The sequence below is a fragment of the Oncorhynchus mykiss genome, chromosome 5, assembly GCF_057628025.1.
Source record: "Oncorhynchus mykiss isolate SJ-2025 chromosome 5, ASM5762802v1, whole genome shotgun sequence".
Taxonomy (NCBI): domain Eukaryota; kingdom Metazoa; phylum Chordata; class Actinopteri; order Salmoniformes; family Salmonidae; genus Oncorhynchus; species Oncorhynchus mykiss.
In genome coordinates this window covers 34,419,695-34,447,596 of record NC_143026.1, presented here as the reverse complement: position 1 = coordinate 34,447,596, position 27,902 = coordinate 34,419,695, and the positions used below count along the sequence as shown (strand labels likewise).

Sequence of the window (27,902 nt, the reverse complement as noted above, 5' to 3'; positions counted from 1 at the left end):
GAGGGCCCGCTTTTTAAAGCTCCTCCACCACCACTAAAAACACTCCAAAACCAGGCAGAAGTCTGTGGTGTTGACAGACAAGGACACGGGTAGGAGGTGAGCAGGGGCCATCCTAACAGACCAATTTGTCCCCTGTTCAGTGACAGGCCTCAGCATGGGACACAGGGCCTGCTCTGATACTGACACAGCAGAGAGTACGTGTCACGGTGCTAATGCTAATACTTACAGACCCCTCTAATAAAAGGCTTTCGTGTTCCTCCAGCTCTTAAGGAAAGTCACTGTCTTTGTTCTCCTCCCAGAGACAAGCAGTGGAACAAAGGAGTTGATTACACACACATGTACAAAGCCACATGTACGCACACGCAGTGGAGTCAGACATAATTAACCCCTGAGACACTGACAAGCACAGCCACTCCTCTCCTGATGTCTGGACACATCACACTGGGAGACTTGTGATGTTATGCTCCCCTAGGAACCAGCTATATCTCCTTCTATCACTCCATCTGTCTTTCCCTTTAAAGTAATGTTTAATTCCTTTTCTCTCCACCAGTCTCACCCCCTCTTCTCTCTCCCTCTCACAGTGTAGCATGCTGGCTTCTTTCAGTCAAGAAGTAAATTGATTCTGTGAAACGTTACTCATAATATGATTCTGTGAAACGTTACTCATAATATGATTCTGTGAAACGTTACTCATAATGATTCTGTGAAACGTTACTTATAATATATTTCTGTGAAACGTTACTCATAATGATTCTGTGAAACGTTACTTATAATATATTTCTGTGAAACGTTACTCATAATGATTCTGTGAAACGTTACTCATAATATGATTCTGTGAAACGTTACTCATGTGATTCTGTGAAACGTTACTCATAATGTGATTCTGTGAAACGTTACTCATAATGTGATTCTGTGAAACGTTACTCATAATGTGATTCTGTGAAACGTTACTCATAATGATTCTGTGAAACGTTACTCATAATGTGATTCTGTGAAACGTTACTCATAATGTGATTCTGTGAAACGTTACTCATATTGATTCTGTGAAACGTTACTCATAATGTGATTCTGTGAAACGTTACTCATAATGATTCTGTGAAACGTTACTCATAATGATTCTGTGAAACGTTACTCATAATGTGATTCTGTGAAACTTTACTCATAATGTGATTCTGTGAAACGTTACTCATAATGTGATTCTGTGAAACGTTATTCATAATGTGATTCTGTGAAACGTTACTCATACTGATTCTGTGAAACGTTACTCACAATGATTCTGAGAAACGTTACTCAAAATGTGATTCTGTGAAACATTACTCATAATGTGATTCTGTGAAACGTTACTCATAATGTGATTCTGTGAAACATTACTCATAATGTGATTCTGTGAAACGTTACTCATAATGTGATTCTGTGAAACCTTACTCATAATGATTCTGTGAAACGTTACTCATAATATGATTCTGTGAAACATTACTCATAATGATTCTGTGAAACGTTACTCATAATGTGATTCTGTGAAACGTTACTCATAATATGATTCTGTGAAACGTTACTCATAATGTGATTCTGTGAAACGTTACTCATAATGTGATTCTGTGAAACGTTACTCATAATGATTCTGTGAAACGTTACTCATAAAATGATTCTGTGAAACGTTACTCATAATGATTCTGTGAAACGTTACTCATAATGATTCTGTGAAACGTTACTCATAATATGATTCTGTGAAACATTACTCATAATGTGATTCTGTGAAACGTTACTCATAATGTGATTCTGTGAAACGTTACTCATAATGTGATTCTGTGAAACGTTACTCATAATGTGATTCTGTGAAACGTTACTCATAATGTGATTCTGTGAAACGTTACTCATAATGATTCTGTGAAACGTTACTCATAATATGATTCTGTGAAACGTTACTTATAATGATTCTGTGAAACGTTACTCATAATGTGATTCTGTGAAACGTTACTCATAATGATTCTGTGAAACGTTACTCATAATATGATTCTGTGAAACGTTACTCATAATGTGATTCTGTGAAACGTTACTCATAATGTGATTCTGTGAAACGTTACTCATAATGATTCTGTGAAACATTACTCATAATATGATTCTGTGAAACGTTACTCATAATGTGATTCTGTGAAACGTTACTCATAATGTGATTCTGTGAAACGTTACTCATAATATGATTCTGTGAAACGTTACTCATAATGATTCTGTGAAACGTTACTCATAATATGATTCTGTGAAACGTTACTCATAATGTGATTCTGTGAAACGTTACTCATAATGTGATTCTGTGAAACGTTACTCATAATATGATTCTGTGAAACGTTACTCATAATGATTCTGTGAAACATTACTCATAAAATGATTCTGTGAAACGTTACTCATAATGATTCTGTGAAACCTTACTCATAATGATTCTGTGAAACGTTACTCATAATATGATTCTGTGAAACGTTACTCATAATGTGATTCTGTGAAACATTACTCATAATGTGATTCTGTGAAACATTACTCATAATGTGATTCTGTGAAACGTTACTCATAATTTGATTCTGTGAAACGTTACTCATAATGTGATTCTGTGAAACGTTACTCATAATTTGATTCTGTGAAACGTTACTCATAATGTGATTCTGTGAAACGTTACTCATAATGTGATTCTGTGAAACGTTACTCATAATGTGATTCTGTGAAATGTTACTCATAATGTGATTCTGTGAAACGTTACTCATAATGTGATTCTGTGAAACGTTACTCATAATGTGATTCTGTGAAACGTTACTCATAATGTGATTCTGTGAAACGTTACTCATAATGTGATTATGTGAAACGTTACTCATAATGTGATTCTGTGAAACGTTACTCATAATGTGATTCTGTGAAACGTTACTCATAATGTGATTCTGTGAAACGTTACTCATAATGTGATTCTGTGAAACGTTACTAATTATGTGATTCTGTGAAACGTTACTCATAATGATTCTGTGAAACGTTACTCATAATGTGATTCTGTGAAACGTTACTCATAATGTGATTCTGTGAAACGTTACTCATAATGTGATTCTGTGAAACGTTACTCATAATGTGATTCTGTGAAACGTTACTCATAATGTGATTCTGTGAAACGTTACTCATAATGTGATTCTGTGAAACGTTACTCATAATGTGATTCTGTGAAACGTTATTCATAATGTGATTCTGCGAAACGTTACTCATAATGTGATTCTGTGAAACGTTACTCATAATGATTCTGTGAAACGTTACTCATAATGTGATTCTGTGAAACGTTACTCATAATGTGATTCTGTGAAACGTTACTCATAATATGATTCTGTGAAACGTTACTCATAATGTGATTCTGTGAAACGTTACTCATAATATGATTCTGTGAAACGTTACTCATAATATGATTCTGTGAAACGTTACTCATAATATGATTCTGTGAAACGTCACTCATAATATGATTCTGTGAAACGTTACCTATAATGTGATTCTGTGAAACGTTACCTATAATGTGATTCTGTGAAACGTTACTCATAATGTGATTCTGTGAAACGTTACTCATAATGATTCTGTGAAACGTTACTCATAATATGATTCTGTGAAATGTTACTCATAATGATTCTGTGAAACGTTACTCATAATATGATTCTGTGAAACGTTACTCATAATGTGATTCTGTGAAACGTTACTCATAATATGATTCTGTGAAACGTTACTCATATTGATTCTGTGAAACGTTACTCATAATGTGATTCTGTGAAACGTTACTCATAATGTGATTCTGTGAAACGTTACTCATAATGTGATTCTGTGAAACGTTACTCATAATGATTCTGTGAAACGTTACTCATAATATGATTCTGTGAAACGTTACTCATAATGATTCTGTGAAACGTTACTCATAATATGATTCTGTGAAACGTTACTCATAATGTGATTCTGTGAAACGTTACTCATAATATGATTCTGTGAAACGTTACTCATATTGATTCTGTGAAACGTTACTCATAATGTGATTCTGTGAAACGTTACTCATAATGTGATTCTGTGAAACGTTACTCATAATGTGATTCTGTGAAACGTTACTCATAAGCTGACACTAAAACCTCACGTCATACAAAAGGAGTAGAGATACTGATCAAAGAGCAGGATGACTCACAGGACTGACTGGTAAAACAATAGGGGACACCACCGTGAAAAACAAACATCAACCTCAACATCACAGAAACACCATTGACTGTACAGACGACTGGCCATGGAGCCAGTCCCATCATTTCTGTACATGGCCTTTACATCTCTCTGAGCTACATAAACTATACTGTATATGCATCATTGGATTAAATGAATCTAATGAGAGTCCTGTTAACCAAACTGTGTTCTAATTTCATAGAGTGGATGATGATGAGTCAATGTTGGGATTCTATATTAGAGACAGTCGACAGCATGGAACAAATCACCCTCTAGGATGCCAAAGCAGCACTCTGCCTACTCGGCTTCTGCTAGGCCCTTGAGGAGCATGACATGTCATGTGGAAAAGGTGTTGAAGTGACTCGAAGAAAGTCCTGATTTGCGTGGCCTCTGTGGCTTCTGCCTGGCTCGGGGTAGCGGCGTGCCTGTCAAGACTTGTCCTAGCCCATATCTCCTACCGCGTTGTGACAACAGAAAGAGACAAACAGTCTAGGGGTGTATTCATATGCCCATAGTTCAGTACAGTTCAACACCATCATCCCGGAAACCCTAGACCCACTCAAATTCGCATACCGCCCCAACAGATCCACAGATGACACAATCTCAATTGCACTCCACACTGCCCTTTCCCACCTGAACAAAAATAACACTTATGTGAGAATGCTGTTCATTGAATACAGCTCAGCGTTAAACACTATAGTGCCCACAAAGCTCATCACTAAGCTAAGGATCCTGGGACTGAACACCTCCCTCTGCAACTGGATCCTGGACTTCCTTATGGGCCGCCCCCCAGGTGGCACAGGTAGGCAACAACATATCTGCCACGCTGATCCTCAACACGGGGGCCCCTCAGGGGTGCCTGCTCAGTCTCCTCCTGTACACGCTGTTCATCCACAACTGCGTGGCCAAGCACGGCTCCAACACCATCATTAAGTTTGCTGACGACACAACGGCGGTAAGCCTGATCACCGACAACAATGAGACAGCCTATAGGGAGGAGATTAGAGACCTGGCAGTGTGATGCCAGGACAACAACCTTTCCCTCAATGTGAGCAAGACAAAGGAGCTGATCTTGGACTACAGGAAAAGGGGGGCCGAACACACCTCCATTCTCATCGACGGGGCTGTAGTGGAGCGAGTCGATAGCTTCAAGTTCCTTGGTGCCCACATCACCAACAAAATATAATGTACCAAACACACCAAGACAGTCGCGAAGAGGGCACGAGAACACCTATTCAGTGCGTAGGCCATATGGTCCAGTACATCACTGGGGCCAAGCTTCCTGCCATCCAGGACCTCTATACCAGGCGGTGTCAGAGGAAGGCCACAAAAATTGTCAAAGACTCCAGTCACCCAAGACACAGACTGTTCTCTCTGCTACCGCATGGCAAGGAGCAAAAGGCTCGACCAACCTGTACCCCACACATTGACTCGGTACCGGTACCCCATGTACAGTGGGGCAAAAAAGTGTTTAGTCAGCCATCAATTGTGCAAGTTCTCCCACTTAAAAAGATGAGAGAGGCCTGTAATTTTCATCATAGGTACACTTCAACAAAATGAAAATCATAGGTACACTTCACAAAATGAGAAAAAAAATCCAGAAAATCACATTGTAGGATTTTTTATGAATTTATGTGCAAATTTTGGTGGAAAATAAGTATTTGGTCAATAACAAAAGTTTATCTCAATACTTTGTTATATACCCTTTGTTGGCAATGACAGAGGTCAAACGTTTTCTGTAAGTCTTCACAAGGTTTTCACACACTGTTGCTGGTATTTTGGCCCATTCCTCCATGCAGATCTCCTCTAGAGCAGTGATGTTTTGGGGCTGTTGCTGGGCAACACGGACTTTCAACTCCCTCCAAAGATTTTCTATGGGGTTGAGATCTGGAGACTGGCTAGGCCACTCCAGGACCTTGAAATGCTTCTTACGAAGCCACTCCTTCGTTGCCCAGGCGGTGTGTTTGGGATCATTGTCATGCTGAAAGACCCAGCCATGTTTCATCTTCAATGCCCTTGCTGATGGAAGGAGGTTTTCACTCAAAATCTCACGATACATGGCCCCATTCATTCTTTCCTTTACACGGATCAGTCGTCCTGGTCCCTTTGCAGAAAAACAGCCCCAAAGCATGATGTTTCCACCCCCATGCTTCACAGTAGGTATGGTGTTCTTTGGATGCAACTCAGCATTCTTTGTCCTCCAAACACGACGAGTTGAGTTTTTACCAAAAAGTTATATTTTGGTTTCATCTGACCATATGACATTCTCCCAATCTTCTTCTGGATCATTCAAATGCACTCTAGCAAACTTCAGACGGGCCTGGACATGTACTGGCTTAAGCAGGGGGACACGTCTGGCACTGCAGGATTTGAGTCCCTGGCGGCGTAGTGTGTTACTGATGGTAGGCTTTGTTACTTTGATCCCAGCTCTCTGCAGGTCATTCACTAGGTCCCCCCGTGAGATCTTGCGTGGATCGCCAGATCGAGGGAGATTATCAGTGGTCTTGTATGTCTTCAATTTCCTAATTGTTGCTCCCACAGTTGATTTCTTCAAACCAAGCTGCGTTCCTATTGCAGATTCAGTCTTCCCAGCCTGGTGCAGGTCTACAATTCTGTTTCTGGTGTCCTTTGACAGCTCTTTGGTCTTGGCCATAGTGGAGTTGAGTGTGACTGTTTGAGGTTGTAGACAGGTGTCTTTTATACTGATAACAAGTTCAAACAGGTGCCATTAATACAGGTAACGAGTGGAGGACAGAGGAGCCTCTTAAAGAAGAAGTTACAGGTCTGTGAGAGCCAGAAATCTTGTTTGTTTGTAGGTGACCAAACACTTATTTTCCACCATAATTTGCAAATAAATTCATAAAAAATCCTTGTCTGTCATAGTTGAAGTGTACCTATGATGAAAATTACAGGCCTCTCTCATCTTTTTAAGTGGGAGAACTTGCACAATTGGTGGCTGACTAAATACTTTTTTGCCCCACTGTATATAGCCTTGTTATTGTTATTTTACTGTGTTCATTTTTTTTTCCTTTAGTTGATTTAGTAAATATTTTAAAAACTCTATTTTCTTAAAACGTCATTGTTGGTTAAGTAAGCATTTCACAGTAAGGTACCTATTGTATTCGGCACGAGACAAATACTATTTCATATAAAAAAAATTTTTTTTGATTTCATGTAGTTTACAGAAGTTCATTCAGGAAGGCTGGTCTGAAGGCTCATTTAACTTCATACATAACTTAATTCACTTTGTTTCCAAATCTATGGGCATAGTGGTAATTAATAAAAACGTATTAGCACAGCATCTTGTCTCTTCAGCTCTTTCCTATTGGCCATGTGCGGAACATCATTCACCTATTTACCTTGTAGACTATACACTAGGCACAAAAATGCAATTCCCTCACGCAAGTGGGACCATTTTCAGACGCTCAAATTCTGGGAATCATGCGCCCAGGCCTGTCCAGCCATGAGCTCCTCCAACTGGCTAATATTAATGTGCGTGACTCAACTCTGCAACTCCCAGACGACAGGGTAGAAGAGGTCGTTTCTCCCAAAGGGAGGAAAAAGTTCCAGAAATTGGCTTTGCCAGCAAGGGGGAAAAGTCTAAGATGGCTGTCTCTGGGCCTTCTTCCTCTGCTGCAACGTTCACCGCGGCTACCTCCACCCAGGCCGCTCTTGCTGCCGCAACCAATGACCCTGTACATCTTTAAAACCTCAGATCCCAGGCTACAGTGTATCCTTTCCATCGCAGAGTTTGTGGAAGCATCGAGCATTTGCCACAATGTGTTGTGCTTAATGTTTCCCCCAGGAGAAAAGAGCTTGATAAATTACATAAATTAAGATTTGCTGCCGTGTTTAGCTGTCATCTCATGTTGATACATAATATTATTCCATTTCAGCTATCAGATCTAGTTTATCGTAATGCTCCTTGTGTGCATACTCCCAAGGCTATTCATGGGGTACACTCAACCATTTGTTAAACAATATGTTGTCTTGTGTCATAAAGTTTTTTATGCAGGGAACGCACAGAGTTATTTCCAAATATGGCTATTGTCTGCAGGGACACGGGCACATATGCTACTGGTAGTGGGTTGCAAGTAGAATTCATGACTAGTCTATATTTACCTGACGATACTCATCGTTAGGCCTGCCGCCTACTCATTGTCACATAATTCTTAAGTTCTGCAAGCAATGAATATACATCATTATTATAATATAGCTTTCATTGTAGTGGCTATCGTGCCTGCACAAATCAATCAAATGTCAGTGTCATATGGGCAGGATAGACGTGGCGCAGGCTTCCCAGTTCAATGAATTACAGTGCCTTGCGAAAGTATTCGGCCCCCTTGAACTTTGCGACCTTTTGCCACATTTCAGGCTTCAAACATAAAGATATAAAACTGTATTTTTTTGTGAAGAATCAACAACAAGTGGGACACAATCATGAAGTGGAACGACATTTATTGGATATTTCAAACTTTTCTAACAAATCAAAAACTGAAAAATTGGGCGTGCAAAATTATTCAGCCCCTTTACTTTCAGTGCAGCAAACTCTCTCCAGAAGTTCAGTGAGGATCTCTGAATGATCCAATGTTGACCTAAATGACTAATGATGATAAATACAATCCACCTGTGTGTAATCATGTCTCCGTATAAATGCACCTGCACTGTGATAGTCTCAGAGGTCCGTTAAAAGCGCAGAGAGCATCATGAAGAACAAGGAACACACCAGGCAGGTCCGAGATACTGTTGTGAAGAAGTTTAAAGCCGGATTTGGATACAAAAAGATTTCCCAAGCTTTAAACATCCCAAGGAGCACTGTGCAAGCGATAATATTGAAATGGAATGAGTATCAGACCACTGCAAATCTACCAAGACCTGGCCGTCCCTCTAAACTTTCAGCTCATACAAGGAGAAGACTGATCAGAGATGCAGCCAAGAGGCCCATGATCACTCTGGATGAACTGCAGAGATCTACAGCTGAGGTGGGAGACTCTGTCCATAGGACAACAATCAGACGTATATTGCACAAATCTGGCCTTTATGGAAGAGTGGCAAGAAGAAAGCCATTTCTTAAAGATATCCATAAAAAGTGTCGTTTAAAGTTTGCCACAAGCCACCTGGGAGACACACCAAACATGTGGAAGAAGGTGCTCTGGTCAGATGAAACCAAAATTGAACTTTTTGGCAACAATGCAAAACGTTATGTTTGGCGTAAAAGCAACACAGCTGAACACACCATCCCCACTGTCAAACATGGTGGTGGCAGCATCATGGTTTGGGCCTGCTTTTCTTCAGCAGGGACAGGGAAGATGGTTAAAATTGATGGGAAGATGAATGGAGCCAAATACAGGACCATTCTGGAAGAAAACCTGATGGAGTCTGCAAAAGACCTAAGACTGGGACGGAGATTTGTCTTCCAACAAGACAATGATCCAAAACATAAAGCAAAATCTAAAATGGAATGGTTCAAAAATAAACATATCCAGGTGTTAGAATGGCCAAGTCAAAGTCCAGACCTGAATCCAATCGAGAATCTGTGGAAAGAACTGAAAACTGCTGTTCACAAATGCTCTCCATCCAACCTCACTGCGCTCGAGCTGTTTTGCAAGGAGGAATGGGAAAAAATTCAGTCTCTCGATGTGCAAAACTGATAGAGACATACCCCAAGCGAATTACTGCTGTAATCGCAGCAAAAGGTGGCGCTACAAAGTATTAACTTAAGGGGGCTGAATAATTTTGCACGCCCAATTTTTCCGTTTTTGATTTGTTAAAAAAGTTTGAAATATCCAATAAATGTCGTTCCACTTCATGATTGTGTCCCACTTGTTGTTGATTCTTCACAAAAAAATACAGTTTTATATCTTTATGTTTGAAGCCTGAAATGTGGCAAAAGGTCGCAAAGTTCAAGGGGGCCGAATACTTTCGCAAGGCACTGTACTTCACTCATCATAGGTCTATGTACATTTTTGTCATGTCATATTGATCTAGCACACGTTTGCAGTCTAAGGTTTCTGTTTGGTTTTAGGTGTATAGCCCATAGGCTTACTCTTTCCCCTTAATGTGTTGAACTGTTTTCTCTCACTATCACTCTCTTATCTCTAATCATTATATTAGAATGTATGGAACTCCATATAAAACTGGTGTGTCTTTGATGGTCGTGCCCTGCCTGGCTGTGAGAACTCCTGTGTACTGGTCTACACAGGCTGGTTGCTGCTGTTCACAGCTATATGATTGCATAGGAGCGGACTGGAACTAAGGTGAACCCAAAAGCAGCTTGTCAAACGGCCACATCAACCCTCCATTATCAGCAATCATGGATTGGTATTGTAGGAAAAAGAGGGCCGAACAGGCCGCCATTAACATCGACGTGGCTGTAGTTGAGCGGGTCGAGAGTTTCAAGTTCCTTGGTGTCCACATCACCGACAAACTATCATGGTCCAAACATACCAAGAGAGTCGTGTAGAGGGCACAACAAAACCTTTACCCCATCAGGAAACTGAAAGGATTTGGCATAGGTCCCCAGATCCTCAAAAGGTTCTACAGCTGGACCATCGAGAGCATCCTAACCGGTTGACCTGTACTCGATTGAACTTGAGAGGGTGCAAGAGAAAGAGAGAGAGAGAGTGAGAGCTATTTAGAGGGAAAGCGAGTCAGGAGTAAAGATGGACGTAAAAAAAAGCATGTGGAGGAAACAACCCCTAAACTCCACAGTTGCTTAAGACTGAGCTCTTCTGTGCAAGGGAGGGACACTTTACACCAGTGACATGTAAACCTTCTCTTTAAATTCCTCTCTCACTTCCGGACGGTGCTATCACCCCTGTTGCCGCTACACCAGCTCTCTCTTTATGCATGTTATTTCAGAGAAAACACAATTTGGAGTAACTGTTCCCCCGGACTTTCACCCCCACCTCTGTAGCGAGTCTGTCGCCACATCTGGCTGGAGCGTCAGGCCAGAGAGGAAATCTCCTAGCAAAGCAGAAGTGACAGGCTGCAGAGAAAGGGAATATTGTCTGACACGTGGCATTGGGACCCCCTCACCTTCACTGAACACATTCAGCACACAGCAAATGGAAAGGAACACAGTGGGAGCCCTCTGGTACAACAGCTCTCTGCTGGTCTCTAAGTACATATTACAGGGTTATCAGGGGTGCGGATTACTCCGGAAATGAGTTTGGGGTTTGGGAAAGTGGCAAGCCCTCCTATGTAATGTATGGTGATCCAGCAGGGGAGCCTCTTATAAAAATGTAGACTGCCTTCCTAGAGCTGGGACGATAAAAACGAAAATGATCAACACCAACCAAACCGACCACTTATCTTGGTGATATCGTTCATTACAATAAATAACCTATAGGGTTCTGCTAGAGAAATGTGAAGGTGCACAATGACGTTAAGCTTATTGTTCAATCTATTGTTATCATGATAGTTCAGTCAATTTATCATGATAGGGGTTTCCTCTAAAGTACATTCAAAACTGTCATCAAGTCTTAACACGTTTTAGAGAAGGTGCCATTAGCCACACTGACATTTTCAGCATGGCATTCACTGGACACAGCAACGACAACATGAGAAGCTTTTCATTCATTTTTCAAAGAGACGAAAAAGCTGGTGTATTGTTGCAAAGGTCAATGGGACTTACAAGCGGAGATAACAACATTAATTAAACGAAGCCGGGTCCTCAGAACCAATCGACGAGGGGCTTTGATGAGAATGGATCCATCTGAGTGGTGCCAAATCCCCTATACACTGGGCTCTGTTACTGGTTAGAGAGCCACCCATAATGAAACAACGGGAGATTGTCTGTCAATCATCTCCTGAATACCAAAGGCAGCTTTGCCCAAAACATCCTCCTGTTCCGCATTCAGCAGAATGTCACAGAAGGTAAATATTAACATTCCCTGTCGTTGACATCTTTCAATGCGCTGATGATGGGAAGGTGGGAGGAAATAGCTTTTTAGCTTATTGCAGTGCAGGGAAGTTCAACAATCTACAAGTCACAACTCTAATCCTATCCATCGTAGTAATGTTAAATCCTGAGCTGTAGTAGCATCAGCTGGCAGACCATGTGGTGGCACACGATTAGGGCCATAACTAGGAGATGTGCAGTGACCTAAAAGCCCTTGCTGCGCTCTGGTTGTAGTGTAGTTGTGCAGTAGGTGTATTACAAGTCAATGGTACTGTACTGGCTAAGCATGCTTTAGCCTAGCGAGAGAGAGTTGAAGAGCTATAAGGACAGCTCGATCAGATCAGCAGTGGCTGTTAGATAAACACAGGGAGTGTGGTGGAGGGACTTCGTGTTTGGGGAGGAGGTGAGAGAGATTGGGATAGAGAGTGTCGTTGCTGTCACGCTAGCTCTGTGTGGTGTGATGCAGCTCTCCAGGTCCCCCAAGCAGCCCTGCAACGAGCCAATTACCTACACAATCTGACAAACAAACTATGTAGAACAGCTGCGGCCTGTTTGGAATGGGGGGATAGGACGCAAGCATACCCCCCCCCCTCTTACCGGTTATGTACTATAATCAGATCACCATCCACAGTGTAAACACAAACATGCTCATTCACAGATTAACACAAGCACGCATTCACTCACACACAAATATATATTACCAGGTTTGGCTCCAGCTCCATGTGAATCCTAAAATGAGGCTGAATCAGGACTAACATTCCTGGAGGGCTGTCGTGGCTGTATCCTGTCATTACCAGACCAGGCCTATCATTACCATTACCTAAAGAGTAAAGTAGCGCAGCACAGTCGGGAAGCACATAACCACTCCAAACGCATGCAAATCATCACCCACATTACTGTACTGCAGCTGGGGTGTTCAAAAGCTCTGACCGCCTTCTCTTCTATACACTAATGTGTTTTCATGAATCCCTAGTAGATTACAGGAATCCATTTCAACAGCCTACACAGATCACAGAACATTTAGAGCGTGCTCTCTAAACTAGTAATTGTTTATTATCATTATAACAGTGTTACAGACCGAGTCGGCTCTTTGCTTATATGAGCTTTAATTGATCCATTCTGTTTTACACTCAAATCTAATTTTAACAGGTGTACACCTTACAGTGAAATGCTTACTTACAAGCCCTTAACCAACAATGCAGTTCTAAGAAAATCCCTAAAAAAGTCAAAGATAAGAATAACAAATAATTAAAGAGTAGCAGTAAAATATCAATAGCGAGGCTATATACAGGGGGTACAGAGTCAATGTGCGGGGGGCACCGGTGTCGATGTATTTGAGGTAATTATATACATGTAGGTAGAGTTATTAAAATGTCTATGCATAGATAATTACAGTGAGTAGCAGCAGCGTTGGGGGGGGGGGGGGTTGGGAGTCTGGGTAGCCATTTGATTAGCTGTTCATGCGTCTTATGGCTTGGGGGTAGAAGCTGTTTAGAAGCATCTTGGACCTAGACTTGGTGCTCTGGTACCGCTTGCCATGCGGTAGCTGAGAGAACAATTTATGACTAGGGTGACTGGATTCTTTGACAATTTCTAGGGCCTTTCTCTGACACCGCCTGGTATAGAGGTCCTGGATGGCAGGAAGCTTGGCCCAGGTGATGTACTGGGCCGTATGCACTACCCTCTGTAGTGCCTTGCGGTCGGAGGCCGAGCAGTTGCCATACCAGGCAGTGATGCAACCCGTCAGGATGCTCTCGATGGTGCAGCTGTAAAACCTTTTGAGGATCTGAGAACCCATGCCAAATCTTTTCAGTCTCCTGAGGGGGAATAGGTTTTGTCGTGCCCTCTTCACAACTGTCTTGGTGTGTTCTGACCATGTTAGTTTGTTGGTGATGTGGACACTAAGGAACTTGAAGCGCTCAACTTGCTCCACTACAGCCGCGTCGATGAGAATGGGGGCGTGCTCGGTCCTCCTTCCCTGTATTCCACAATCATCTCCTTTGTCTTGATCATGTTGAGGGAGAGGTTGTTGTCCTTGCACCACACGGTCAGATCCCTATAGGAGGAGGTCAGAGATCTCAGGTCTCATCGTTGTCGGTGATCAGGCCTAACGCCGTTGTGTCATCAGCAAACTTAATGATGGTGTTGGAGTCGTTCCTGGCCGTGCAGTCATGAGTGAACAGGAGGGGACTGAGCACGCGCCCCTGAGGGGCCCCCGTGTTGAGGATCAGCATGGCGGATGTGTTGTTACCTACCCTTACCACCTGGGGGCGGCCCGTCAGGAATTCCAGGATCCAGTTTCAGAGGGAGGTTCCAGGGTCCTTAGCTTAGTGATGAGCTTTGAGGGCACTATGGTGTTGAACGCTGAGCTGTAGTCAATGAAAAGCATTCTCACATAGCTGTTCCTTCTGTCCAAGTGGAAAAGGGCAGTGTGGAGTGCAATGGAGATTGCATCATCTATGGATCATCATCTGTGGATCTGTTGGTGCGGTATGCAAATTGGAGTGGGTCTAGGGTTTCTGGGATACTGTTGTAGATATGAGCGATGACCAGCCTTTCAAAGCATTTCATGGCTACAGATGTGAGTGCTACGGGTCGGTAGTCATTTAGGCAGGTTACCTTTGTGTTCTTGAGCACAGAGACTATGGTGGTCTGCTTGAAACATGTTGGTTTTAAAGACTCAGACAGGGAGAGGTTGAAAATGTCTGTGAAGATACTTTCCAGTGGGTCAGCGCATGTTCGGAGTACACGTCTTGTTAATCCATCTGGCCCAGAAGCCTTCTTAATATTGACCTGTCACACTGTCGTCCGGAACAGCTGATGCTCTCATGCATGTTTCAGTGTTACTTGCCTCGAATCGAGTATATAAGATATTTAGCTCGTCTGGTAGGCTTGTGTCACTGGGCAGCTCTCTGCTGCTTTTTTATAGACAGAGTCACTGGTTAATTTTTGCTTGTAAGCAGGAATCAAGAGGATAGAGTTATGGTCACATTTGCCAAATGGAGGGTTGAGGGAGAGCTTTGTACGCGTTTCTGCGTGGAGAGTAAAGGTGATCTAGAATTGTTTTACCTTTGGTTGCACATCTACCATGCTGATAGAAATGAGGTAAAATTGATTTAAGTTACCCTGCATTAAAGTCCCCGGCCACTAGGAGTGCCACCTCTGGATGAGCGTTTCCCTGTTTGCTTATGGAGGAATACAGCTCATTGAGAGAGGTTGTAGTGCCAGCCTTGGTCTGTGGTGGTATGTAGACAGCTGCGAAAAATACAGATGAAAACTCTCTAGGTTGATAGTGAGGTCTAAAGCTTATCATGAGATACTCTACCTCAGGCGAGCAAAACCCTGAGACTTTCTTAGATATCGTGCACCAGCTATTGTTTACAAATATGCATAGGGCCCCGCCCCGTTTCTTACCAGAGGCTGCTGTTCTGTCCTGCCGATAGAGTGCATAACCCACCAGCTGTATGTTTTTAATGTCGTCGTTCAGTCACGACACGGTGAAACACAAGATATTACCATTTTTAATGTCCCGTTGGTAGGATATACGTGCTTTCAGTTCGCCGTATTTCTTTTCCAGCGACTGAATGTTATCTAGCAGAACAGAGGCAAGGGCAGATTAGTCACATCTACATTTCCTTTTCCAGCTAATCGTGGGAATCTGGGCCTGGTCGGGTGTCCGTAGTATATATCCCTGGCGTCTGACTCATTGAAGAAGAACTCCTCATCTAATTTGAGGTGAGTAATCCCAGTTCTGATGTTCAGAAGCTATTTTCGGTCATAAGAGACGGTAGCAGCAACATAATGTACAAAACAAGTCACGAACAACGCGAAAAAAAACGAACAAAATAGTATGGTTGGTTAAGAGCCGATAAGACGGCAGCCCTACCCTCCGGCGTCATCTTTAATAATCCCATCTATCCTCTGAGTTATCCTGAAATCCTGCATCTAAATCCAACTGCATGCACACAGGGCCACACACGGAATACTATCTCAAACATGCACGCACACATACACACAGCTCCCGAGGTCACAAACCTTTCCTTGAAGTCTACGAAGATCTTCCCCAGACCGTTGCCTCCGCTCACCATGTTGAGGTCGATGGCCCTCAGCAGAGCAAAGTGGACTTTAATCACATCCTGTATGGGGTACAGCACAACCATAGTCAGCCTGGGTCACACTAACACGTCACCTCCATCACCTCCATCAGCTCCACACTGACACTACGATTACACTCATCAGCACTCACCTCAAGATTTACAAAGATGGACTCCATGTCTGGTGGACTGAGAACTTGCTTCAAAGGGATCATATAATTCTGTAGAACACCAAAACAGTACAATTGAGAAGTTAAAAGAACTTGCATGGCAATATACAGTAGGCCTAAAGTGCAAACATCGTTGACTGAACCTGTTGACGTTGTAAACAAATCGGTAGTAGTGTAAAGTTGTATATTAAACATCAGTTCAATCCAATAGCATGCGCTGGGGGCGCCCAGGAAAATCGATCATAAAATAGGTTTCACTATAATGTGTTGCTGCTCGGTGTTAGTAGCTTAATCATTGTCTTGTATACACGTGTAACCATTTGTTTGAAGTGCCCGTGACGTGCTGTGAGTACCAACCACTGATTATGTTCACTGGCACAAACCTTCCCTGTTGTTTGAGTAATGTTATTGTATGCTTGTCACATTACATAATCTTAATGATAACAAATAGATCCATTAAAATGTAATGAAGATATGATGGCTTTATTAACCTCAACTCAATCAAGCTCAAACGACTCCTCTGATTATAAGAAGGTGATTCTGGTTTAATTGCATGTTTGTCTGGCTCAGCAAACACAAACACACCCTTAGTCTAATGGATCCAGTGGAGTGGATCATGTCTAACTGTCCATCAAATTGAGAATAATCTCTTTTTCATCATGGAGAAGCTGCTGTTTAACCGCTGACATAATTTACAACCCTAGGTGAATTGTGTGTGTGTGTGTGTGTGTGTGTCTGTGTGTGTGTGTCTGTTTACACACAGAGCCCTGGAGATCAGTCTCTTCCCATGGGACTGTGCCAATAATAAGCCTATCGATCTGCTCCACAGACATTTGTCCTCTCCAATGAACCTGCCAATAGTTGACATTTCCACACCGCTCCCAGCCGGAGGCCTGACAAAGGAGACGTGGCAAAACACACCTACCCTAGCAGCGAGCTACATCCAACACTGCCAGCCAGCCACCCACTGCACACACACACATACGCAGACACGTACATAAACGTAAGTACACACACATTTTCCGTATCTAAGTCCCTCACCCACCTTCTCAATGTCCTCCAGCGTCTTGTAGTACTTGGCCTCAGTCTCCTGGATCTCCACTAAGCAGCAGTTTCTCTTGTCGTCTTCTGTCATGCCCATTTTCTGTGGAGGTAATTAACGACAGGAAAAGTGATGCTGGGATGTCATTATGTCATTACACGTCCCTGACAAGGCTGTTCATGTGTCTGCTTGTCTAATGATGGGTGTCAAACATGTTATTTAGGCATGCAAGGTCATTAATACCAATCATATGGCTTGATGTATGTTATGAAACTATACTGTATAAATACTGTACACGCTGCTTATTTTTACAATTTTCTACATTGTAGACATCAAAACTATGAAATAACCAGTGATGTAAAGTACTTAAGTAAAAAATACTTTAAAGTACTACTTAAGTAGTTTTTGGGGGTATCTGTACTTTACTTTTACTTCACTACATTCCAAAATAAAAATTTGTACTATTTACTCCATAAATTTCCCTGACAACCCAAAGTACTCGTTACATTTTGAATGCTTAGCAAGAGAGGAACATTTAGAAATTCACACACTTATCAAGAGAACACATGGTCATCCCTACTGCCTATGGTCTGGCGGACTCACTAAACAGAAATGCATCTTTTGTAAATAATGTCTGAGTGTTAGAGCGTGACCCTGGCTATCCATACATTTTAAAAACAAGAAAATAGTTTTGCTTAATATAAGGAATTTGAAATGATTTATACTTTTACTTTTGATACTTAAGTACATTTTAAACCAAATACTTTAAGACTTTCACTCAAGTAGTATTTTACTGGGTGACTTTTACTTGAGTAACTTTCTATTAAGGTATACTTTTACTCAAGTATGACAATTCTGTACTTTTTCTACCACTGGAAATAACACATATGGAATTATTTAGTAACCAAAAAAGTGTTAAACAAATGTAAATAGATTTTATATTTGAGTTTCTTCAAAGTATCCAGCCTTTGCCTTGATGACAGCTTTGTACACTTTTGGCATTCTCTCTACCAGCTTCATGAGGTAGTCACCTGGAATGCATTTCAATTAAAAGGTGTGCCTTGTTAAAAGTTAATATGTGAAATGTATTTCCTTCTTAATGCATTTGAGCCAATCAGTTGTGTTGTGACAAGGTACGGGTGGTATACAGATGAAAGCCCCATTTGTTAAAAGACCAAGTCCATATTATGGCAAGAACAGTTCAAATAAGCAAAGAGAAACAACAGTCCATCATTACTTTAAGACAGGTCAGTCAATGCGGAAAATATCAAGAACTTCGTAAGTTTCTTCAAGTGCAGTCGCAAAAACCATCAAGCACTATGATGAAACTGGCTCTCATGAGGACCGCCACAGGAAAGGAAGACTAAAAGTTATCTCTGCTGCAGAGGATAAGTTCATTAGGAGTTAACTGCACATCAAATTGCAGCCCAAACAAATGCTTCACAGAGTTCAAGTAACAGACACATCTAAATATCAACTGTTCAGAGGAGACTGCGTGAATCAGGCCTTCATGGTCGAATTGCTGCAAAGAAAACACTACTAAAGGACACCAATAAGAAGAGACTTGCTTTGCCACGAAACACGAGCAATGGACATTAGACCAGTGGAAATCTGTCATTTGGTTTGATGAGTACAAATTTGAGATTTTTGGTTCCAACCACCGTGTCTTTGTGAGACGCAGAGTAGGTGAACGTATAATCTTCGCAGGTGTGGTTTCCACCGTTAAGCATGGAGGAGGAGGTGTGATGGTGCTTTGCTGGTGACACTGTCTGTGATTTATTTAGAATTCAAGGCACACTTAACCAGCATGTCTACCACAGCATTCTGCAGCAATACACCATACCATCTGGTTTGCACTTAGTGGGACTAGCATTTGTTTTTCAACAGGACAATGACCCAACACACCTCCAGGCTGTGTAAGGGCTATTTGACCAAGAAGGAGAGTTATGGAGTGCTGCAACAGATGGCCTGGCCTCCACAATTACCTGACCTTAACCCAATTGAGATGGTTTGGGATGAGTTGGACTGCAGAGTGAAGGAAAAGCAGCCAACAAGTGCTCAGCATTTGTGGGAACTCCTTCAAGACTGTTGGAAAAGCATTCCAGGTGAAGCTAGTTGAGAGAATGCCAAGAGTGTGCAAAGCTGTCATCAAGGCTAAGGGTGGCTAATCTCAAGTCTCAAATATATATATTTTCCCTTTGAGTTACATTCATTAATGTACAGTACCCGATGCCAATAGGGAGCTGTGACTGTCAACATGACCAGACAGGGGGATAGCAGAACAGCGCCCAGCTACACTCAGAGGCCCTGCAGCACTACATCCAAACCACTCAATGGGAATTTGATGAGCACTTTTAATGAACTGAGCCCAATTCTCACTCATCACTCCATCATGACCCAATAGAATATGATACTTTTGATTAACTGTAATTGCTGGGACCCGGTCGTGTAACGCAAGCCGATTGGCCGTGTTGTGGGAAGCGGTTACATAAACGCTGGAACTGTGGGATTTATAACGAGTTGAGTGCCGGCTGGCTTGCTCACGGGCAAGTGCTAATGAACATCTGTGTCTGCAGCTCTGTATCTTCGGCAACATCTGGGGCCAGTGCAGAGTAGAACGGGGCTGGGGAGGGTGGACCAGCCAAGGCAAACACCCCGCCCAGCGCATCCAGATTCATTTAGAAGCGCAAACAGCCCAGCAGCATCGCAATGCAATGCTAAAGTTAGAGACGGGTGAAAAAAATAACATCTGCGACTGTAACAGTCGGATAAAACGACCCGGCCAAAACCTCTGACATCATCTCCGTCTTAAGTGTCTGTGTGGCTGCGGCTGTCAGCCGTCTTGGTTGTTGAGTTGAGAGGACTATTCATTCTATTGTGTCATATGGAACAGAACTGAAGGTTTATAAGCAATTCTGATAATACAACAAGTCAAACCAGAGTCAATTAGACTCAAAGACCCAGATCCAGCTGGGTATCAGAAGACAATCAGGTGTGTTGGAGAGCACAGCCACAGAACTGACATAGGAACTGATGAAGGCTGTATTGGGGTTTGATCTGGCTGCTTTTGATGATGTCATATTGTGGCAATGTCATGGTGTTGATGGTGATATGTTGATGTCATGGTGAGTCACACACACAGGGGCAGATGGGGATTCCCTTGACCTGTGCTGTACGCCATTGATCTAATGGCGTGGTCATCTGAGAGGAAGGGTGTTGGGGGGACATGTCAGACTGATGAACAGAGCTGTAGAGCTGGATGACAGAACGGTGAGTCAGGGCACTTACCTGCATGTATCTGATCTGCAGCGTAAGGAATGGGAAAACATAAGAGGTGAGCAGAGCAGAACAGAACACAAACACACCCACGTACACAGATAGAGAGACAAGTAGAGAATTACACGCACTCACACCCACGTACACAGATAGAGAGACAAGCAGAGAATTACACAAACACAAATCTCTTACCATGGGTTGTCGAACTTCCACCTTGATGATGTCCTCGTAGATGTCATCTCCATCGTCCTCACAGGGAACACAGTCGTAGATGTCATCCTCCCCCACGTCATGCTCACTGGGAAACACACACACACTCATTCAGTTATCCAATTGCAATTTCCTCTGAAAGGGTGATTACGAGACTTAAGACTGAAGGTTAACCACAACATTGAGATCAGATTAGGCACTTGACACTTTGCTGAGCGCTAAACTAACTGTAGATTCCCATTAGCCGTCATCAGCAGGGCTGAGGAGTCAGGAAATCAGGCCACAGTGGTGATCTATGTCATTTCCATCCCACTTCACTCTTCACAACCACTCCACAAACATGTCTCCCTGATGTACGACGCCTAATTACTAACAGAAGTTGAGGGTTGGCCCAGTAGATAATGTAGTGAGATCCCATTAAGAACTGCAGCAGTACAGAGTTGAAAAGCATTTCTGTGTATTTACTATGGGTGGAGTTGTGCACATGTGTATGTTTATCTGTGTGTGTGTGTACTCATGTAAGTGTGAAACAGGAACTCAGTGCCCTCCCTGACAGTTCAGTGTACATCCAAGATTGGAGGCAAGATCAATTCAGCACCAGGAGCCTTGGATCCATGTGTGCCTCCTCACCCCACCGACAGCCACAGTGGCATCCATCAGCCCACACCCAGCCATCCTCCTCTTGGTCACACATGGCCCCGTCTCAGCCTGGACCGTCTTAAACCAGCCTGACAACCATAAAAGATGTCTTTCCCTATCCGTGACTAAGCCACCTGTTACATACTGTTGTGGTTCTATGGTCATGACGTTCTCCACCAGCACAGGCATACGGCTCGCCTTAGACCACCACAGAGAGCTCCCTCTGCCCCCGCCCCCTCTCTCGCTCTCTCGCCCTCTCCTTCTCTCTTTCTGCTCTAGCCACATCTAAAGCCTCTGTTGAACATCAAAACACCATTCTATGCTAATTCTCACAACCAGAAAACACAGAAATCCTGAAAGGCTCCAAGTTGTTTGTTCCCTTCAGTCATTTTCTGAGGACTAAAGAAAACACAAAGCAAAGTGAATTGAACGCCTGCTCCAGGCATTGTAAGAATGTGGTTGTTTGACAGCGTAACCGAGGGAATAAAAGGCAGTGGTCTAATGAACGTATTTTTCTATTGAAACTCATTAGTTCCACAGCAATTGTGGAGTTTTCTACCTACTATACTGTAAAATACTGAGACCTGGAGGCCATGGTAAACTGGGGAAACGGTTTCTTTTGGTTTTCTTTTGGCACCACACTGACTGAATGACCTTTAATTAGCAGAGATTCCAGCAGTGCACAGGCTCAGACTGTGATGCGCGCGTGTGTGTGTGTGTGTGTGCGTGTGCGTGCGCGTGCGTGTGTGTGTGTGTGTGCGTGTGCGTGCGCGTGTGTGTGTGTGTGTGTGTGTGTGTGTGCGCGCGCGTGTGTGCGTGTGCGTGCGCGTGTGTGTGTGTGTGTGTGTGTGTGTGTGCGCGCGTGTGTGTGTGTGTGTGTGTGTTTGTTTTGTTTATTAGGATCCCCATTAGCTACTGCACATGCAGCAGCTACTCTTCCTGGGGTCCACATAAAACATACACATCAAAGTACAGAACAGTTATAGACAAGGTATTTCAATTAGATTACATTTAAAAATAAATATAACGGTTAAACATTAAGCTATAATCCCTTATTGATGTCACTTGTTAAGTCCAGTGTAGATGAATGGGAGGAGACAGGTTAAGGAAGGGTTTTTAAGAGAGATCCAACACGATTGGTATACACTGTAGTTGGTTGAGTGACAACCTGGGTCATGCACCAGGCATTCGTCACAGTAAGAAGCTTCTTCTTGAGAGGACAACTAGGTGATGACCAGTCAACGTTCAGGACACCAAGAAAATACATAGCAGCCCCCTAAAAGAAGAGGCTTCAGATGAGGCAAGTGAACCTGCAACCACAGCACTTCTACTTCATTTGTCATGAGATCCTCTCTGAGCGTTACAGGAATATGGCTCTGAATATATAGAGCAACACATCCTCCATAGACATTTCTGTCTTTTCTATAGATGTTATATCCTTGTATTCCTACTATATCATCAAAGGTGCTGTCTAAGTGAGTCTCACAAATAATTGGCAAATTACTAATCTCATGAACTCTGTTTCTGAGGCTACATATATTGACATGAACTAATTTGAACCCTTTCCTGGGTGGCTTATCTAAAGCTGAAATCATATTGATAATAGATTGTTTTTCTAAGAATTATATTTCTTATAATAACAAAGATTTTGGGGGATTTTGGATCAGATTATGTTCAGTAGATGCCTTTTCTGGTTTAGCTCAGCTGCAGCAGGGTGCTCTATTCTTCGTGCCACTTCTGGATAGTTGTCTTGCTGGAAAGTTGGTCTCAATGGTACAGGGGTGTCGGCATGAGGGTAATGGCGTGGGGGGATGCTGTCATGTCAGCATGGGAGAAATGGGGTGGGGGGGTGCTGTCATGTCAGCATGGGAGGTAATGGGGTGGGGGGGTGCTGTTATGTCAGCTTGGGAGGTAATGGGGTGGGGGGGTGCTGTCATGTCAACATTGGAGGTAATGGGTTGAGGGGGGTGCTGTCCTGTCAGCATGGGAGGTAATGGGGTGGGGGGGGTGCTGTCCTGTCAACATGGGAGGTAATGGGGTGGGGGGGTGCTGTCCTGTCAACATGGGAGGTATTGGGGTGGGGGGGTGCTGTCCTGTCAACATGGGAGGTAATGGGGTGGGGGGGGGGGGGGGGGTGCTGTCCTGTCAGCATGGGAGATAATGGGGTGGGGGGTGCTGTCCTGTCAGCATGGGAGGTAATGGGGTGGGGGGTTGCTGTCCTGTCAGCATGGGAGGTAATGGGGTGGGGGGTTGCTGTCCTGTCAGCATGGGAGGTAATGGGGTGGGGGGGTTGCTGTCCTGTCAGCATGGGAGGTAATGGGGTGGGGGGTGCTGTCCTGTCAACATGGGAGGTAATGGGGTGGGGGGGTGCTGTCCTGTCAGCATGGGAGGTAATGGGGTGGGGGGTGCTGTCCTGTCAACATGGGAGGTAATGGGGTGGGGGGGTGCTGTCCTGTCAGCATGGGAGGTAATGGGGTGTGGTATTGAGTGGTGGCCAATGGAGTGGTGAACTCTGGGCGGAGTCCTGGTCTTTCTGGGTGGAGACCTGGGCTCTCTTGGTGACGTACTGGTCTCTCTTGGTGAAGTACTGGTCTCTCTTGGTGGAGCACTGGTTTCTCTTGGTGGAGTACTGGTCTCTCTTGGTGGAGCACTGGTTTCTCTTGGTGGAGTACTGGTCTCTCTTGGTGGAGTACTGGTCTCTCTTGGTGGAGTACTGGTTTCTCTTGGTGGAGTACTGGTTTCCCTTGGTGGAGTACTTGTTTATCTTGGTGGAGTACTGGTTTATCTTGGTGGAGTACTGGGCTCTCTTGGTGGAGTACTGGTCTCTCTGGGTGAGGTGATGGTCTCTCCGGGTGGATTGCCGGCTTCTCCGGGTGGATTGCCGGCTTCTCCGGATGGATTGCTGGCTTCTCCGGGTGGTTTGCTGGCTTCTCCGGGTGGAGTGCTGGCTTCTCAAGTTCTCAAGGGTGGAGGCTGGACTCTCCGGGTGGAGGGCTAGACTCTCCGAGTGCTGGGTTCTCTGGGTTGAGTGCTGGGCTCTCGGGGTGAGGTGATGGCTTCTCTGAATGGAGTGCTATGGTGTTCTTATTTTCCCATAGGCTCGATGTTCCTGGTCTTTTTTCCCATATTGGCTCTGGACTTTAGTACCCTTGTAAAGACTTTTACAACCTGTTTAGGTGGACGTGGTCTTGCATGTGGTAAGGGTGGATATATTTGTGGTGTGCCAAAAATACTTTATGCCTTACTACTCATTTTCTTGAAAGCTCTGCATTTTTTTCTAAAATAATATTGAATGGCACATTGCAGGGCGGGAGAAGAGATTCAATTATAATTCTTGCAGGTATCTCTCTGTGGTCATAATGGCTACTTCTGCCATAGCTGGGGCCACAAGTCCTCTAGTGTTCTTTAGGTCATTCGTTCCAGTGTGTAATATTATCGTCTTCGCTCCTATTAAAGTGTCCTCTGAAATTATTTTGAGGGCACTCTGGATCGTGGGGCACCATATTTTTCTCAGCTTCAAGCCAGCTAGTAGTTCTCTTTCCTGTAGATGTTTGTCGTTGGAGTCAAAGAGAATGACTCCAATCCCAGGTTGTTCTTGGAGATGAGCTGAGGTGGGAGTGTTGGTTGAGCTAGCAGAGGTGCTAGGGAGGTTGTTATTTGTTGGAGAGGGATCTGAGGGAGCAGGGTTGGTGTTGGTTGTAGTGGGATCTTCTGGGGGAGACAAGTTGGTGTTGGATGGAGAGGGATCTCCTGGAGCTGGTTGGTGTGAGTGGGTAGAGCATGGTGTGAGGTGGGCTGGGGTTAATGACCCTGGGTAGCCGCTCCTTCAGGGCCTGTATGGTGTCTTCTGTTCGTCAGCTGCTTTTTTGCTTCTTAAAGCTCTCTTCTCCTCTCCTCCTTGATCTCCTCTACTTTTCTCATTGTCATTGTCTTCATTTTGCTGGTCCCCACAAGGTCAAATGCTATTTCTAGGGGGTTTAGGGTTGAGGTTAGAATTAGTGTTAGAATTAGGTTAAGGAGCTATGGATAGTTTTGGGTTAGGGTTAGGTTTTTGGGTAAAGGTTAATGTTAGGGTTAAGGTTAGGGGTTATGGAAAATAGGATTTTGAATGGGACTGAATTGCATGTCCCCACAAGGTTAGCTGTGCAAGAATGTGTGCAAGAATGTGTGCAAGACTGTTTGTGTGTGTGTGTGCGTGCGTGCGTGTGTGCGTGTGTGTGTGAAGGCTCTCTTTCCTAGGGTTCCTCTATGCATTCCCTGGTACTCCCACTTACATCACTAAATGTCCACTCCCGCTTACAGCTAAGTGACAACCATTGCTCCTAGACAAGTGGGCTCTGTGCTATGTAATAATTGTTTCTGGTAAGTCTCATTCTTGTGACACGTATAGGTCATTGAGTTTGGAGGGTTTCCATATTACCATACCACCACAGTAGAGTAGAACTGGCTCTTAAACATTCCCAAAGTCTAGTTACTGTATCTTGTCAGGATTGGGAGAGTTAATATTGCTATCAACCAGTTTACTCTTCTATTTGAAGGTAAGTGTGAATTTCTCTGTTGCTCTGAAAAGGTTAATAGCAAACAGAGACATATTTTCCATTCACTGGAATTAATAGCATAGGACAAAAATGTAATCTAATTTGATGTATTGTGGGCTTGGTTAACTCTGACCTTCCCTATTTACCATCCTACTGTATGTGACTGGAATATTATCTTGTGACCTTTGCGGATGGCGTGAATAGAGAAAACAAATGAAGAAGAGCGCTACAGCCTCCATCAAATATTCACAATTGTCCTTCTCCTTGTGTGGGACCGGTTTGAAGTTTTAATTGAGGTGGTGTGGTGTCACTCTAAATGATGTGTTTCCTCTTCCTTCATTTACATTTGACTTATTTAACAGACACTCTGATCCAGAGCGACTTACAGTTGTGAGTCCATACATTTTCATACTGATCCCCCGTGGGAATCAAACCCACAACCCTGGCGTTGCAAGCACCATGCTCTACCAACTGAGCAACACAGGACCCTTATTGGGTGTGACTCTCGCTGCATACAGATAGGAAGAGTGGGCCGGCACACTACCGCCATGTCTGAGCTGCCTATCACCAGAGTGCACTCTGTTCTGAAGGCACCCATGACCCCACAGAGACACATTTGTTCAGGGGATGGGGCAATATTTAGGAAGAAATCACATTCTTGCCCAAAACCCTAGAGACAGGCTGAATGATTAGCTGAATGATGATAATGATGACGGTGATGATGGTTAGTGCAGCGATCTGCGTATGAACTGTATGGGGAGTGAGGAGGAACAAGATGAACTAGCTCCTGAGGGGGGGGGGGGGGGGGGGGGGGGGGGGGGGATCTGTGTGTAGATGAGTGTGAATGTATGTCTGTGTGTGTCTGTATGTGTGCGCACTGGCACATGCATGAGTGTGTGTACAAGAGATATGAGAGTGTGTGCTTCCCACTCTGCTCCTCTCCTCTTGACTCACTCCTGTATTTTGGGCAAATTCTCTTGTCTGATTTCACAGTGCAGGGCCAGAGGAGGTCCAGCGTGTTCGCACGCAATGGGCTCTGTGTCTTCTGCTTTACTGCTCTCCACTCCACCCCGCATCCCAACATGGGCACTCTGAATCACTGGACTTTCATCAAGGGCTACATACGGGCCTCTGGGTTACAGGTTTCTAGTAGAACTAACATGTTTTTAAAGCTGACAACTGACGATTTTGAAGCATAATCATACAGATATCTGGGCTCTGGCACCACCCCCCCTCTCACTCTCAGTGCAATTCCCACGCTCCTGCGAGAGTGACGTTTTAATGCTGTGATCCTGTCTTGTGGAGTCAGCTCATAGACCTAAAGTGCAGTGGAAAAGTATTTGCCCCCTTTCAGATTTGTTCTACTTTTGCATATTTTTATACTGAATGTGATTTTCAACCCGAAACCTAATATTAGATCAAAGGAACCTGTATGAACAAATAACACAACAATTACATACTTATTACATTTATTACAAAACAATTTTAAGCAACACCCAATACCCCTGTGTGAAAAAGTAATTGCCCCGCAACACTCAACAACGCCAACCAAACGCTTCCTGTAGTTGTTGATCAGTCTCAGTCACTGTGGAGGAGTTTTGGCCCACTCTTCCATGCAGAACTGCTGTAACCCAGCGACATCTGTGGGTTTTCAAGCATGAACTGCTCCTTTCAAGTCCTGCCAATAATACTTGATTGTGTGTTTCGGGTCATTGTCTTGCTGCACGATCCAGCTGCGCTTCAGCTCACAGACGGATGGCCTGACATTCTCCTGTAGAATTAGAGCATAATGAATGGTTCCTTCTATTAAGTCAAGTT

The 27,902-nt window shown here is 43.6% G+C and overlaps 1 protein-coding gene across 10 annotated transcripts in view; it reads right to left on the bottom strand.

The window, feature by feature from the left end:
* Positions 1 to 27,902, bottom strand: part of LOC110523649 (guanine nucleotide exchange factor VAV2) — a 236,066-nt gene that overhangs the window by 23,149 nt on the left and 185,015 nt on the right. For all 10 annotated transcript variants that reach the window (XM_036977312.2, XM_090234586.1, XM_090234582.1 and 7 more), the window contains exons 5-8: positions 20,890 to 20,995; positions 17,425 to 17,523; positions 16,362 to 16,430; positions 16,151 to 16,251 (exon numbers count right to left, since the gene is read on the bottom strand). In XM_036977312.2, coding sequence (XP_036833207.1) covers positions 16,151 to 16,251; positions 16,362 to 16,430; positions 17,425 to 17,523; positions 20,890 to 20,995 — 375 coding nt within the window. The remainder of the gene's footprint in view (positions 1 to 16,150; positions 16,252 to 16,361; positions 16,431 to 17,424; positions 17,524 to 20,889; positions 20,996 to 27,902) is intronic.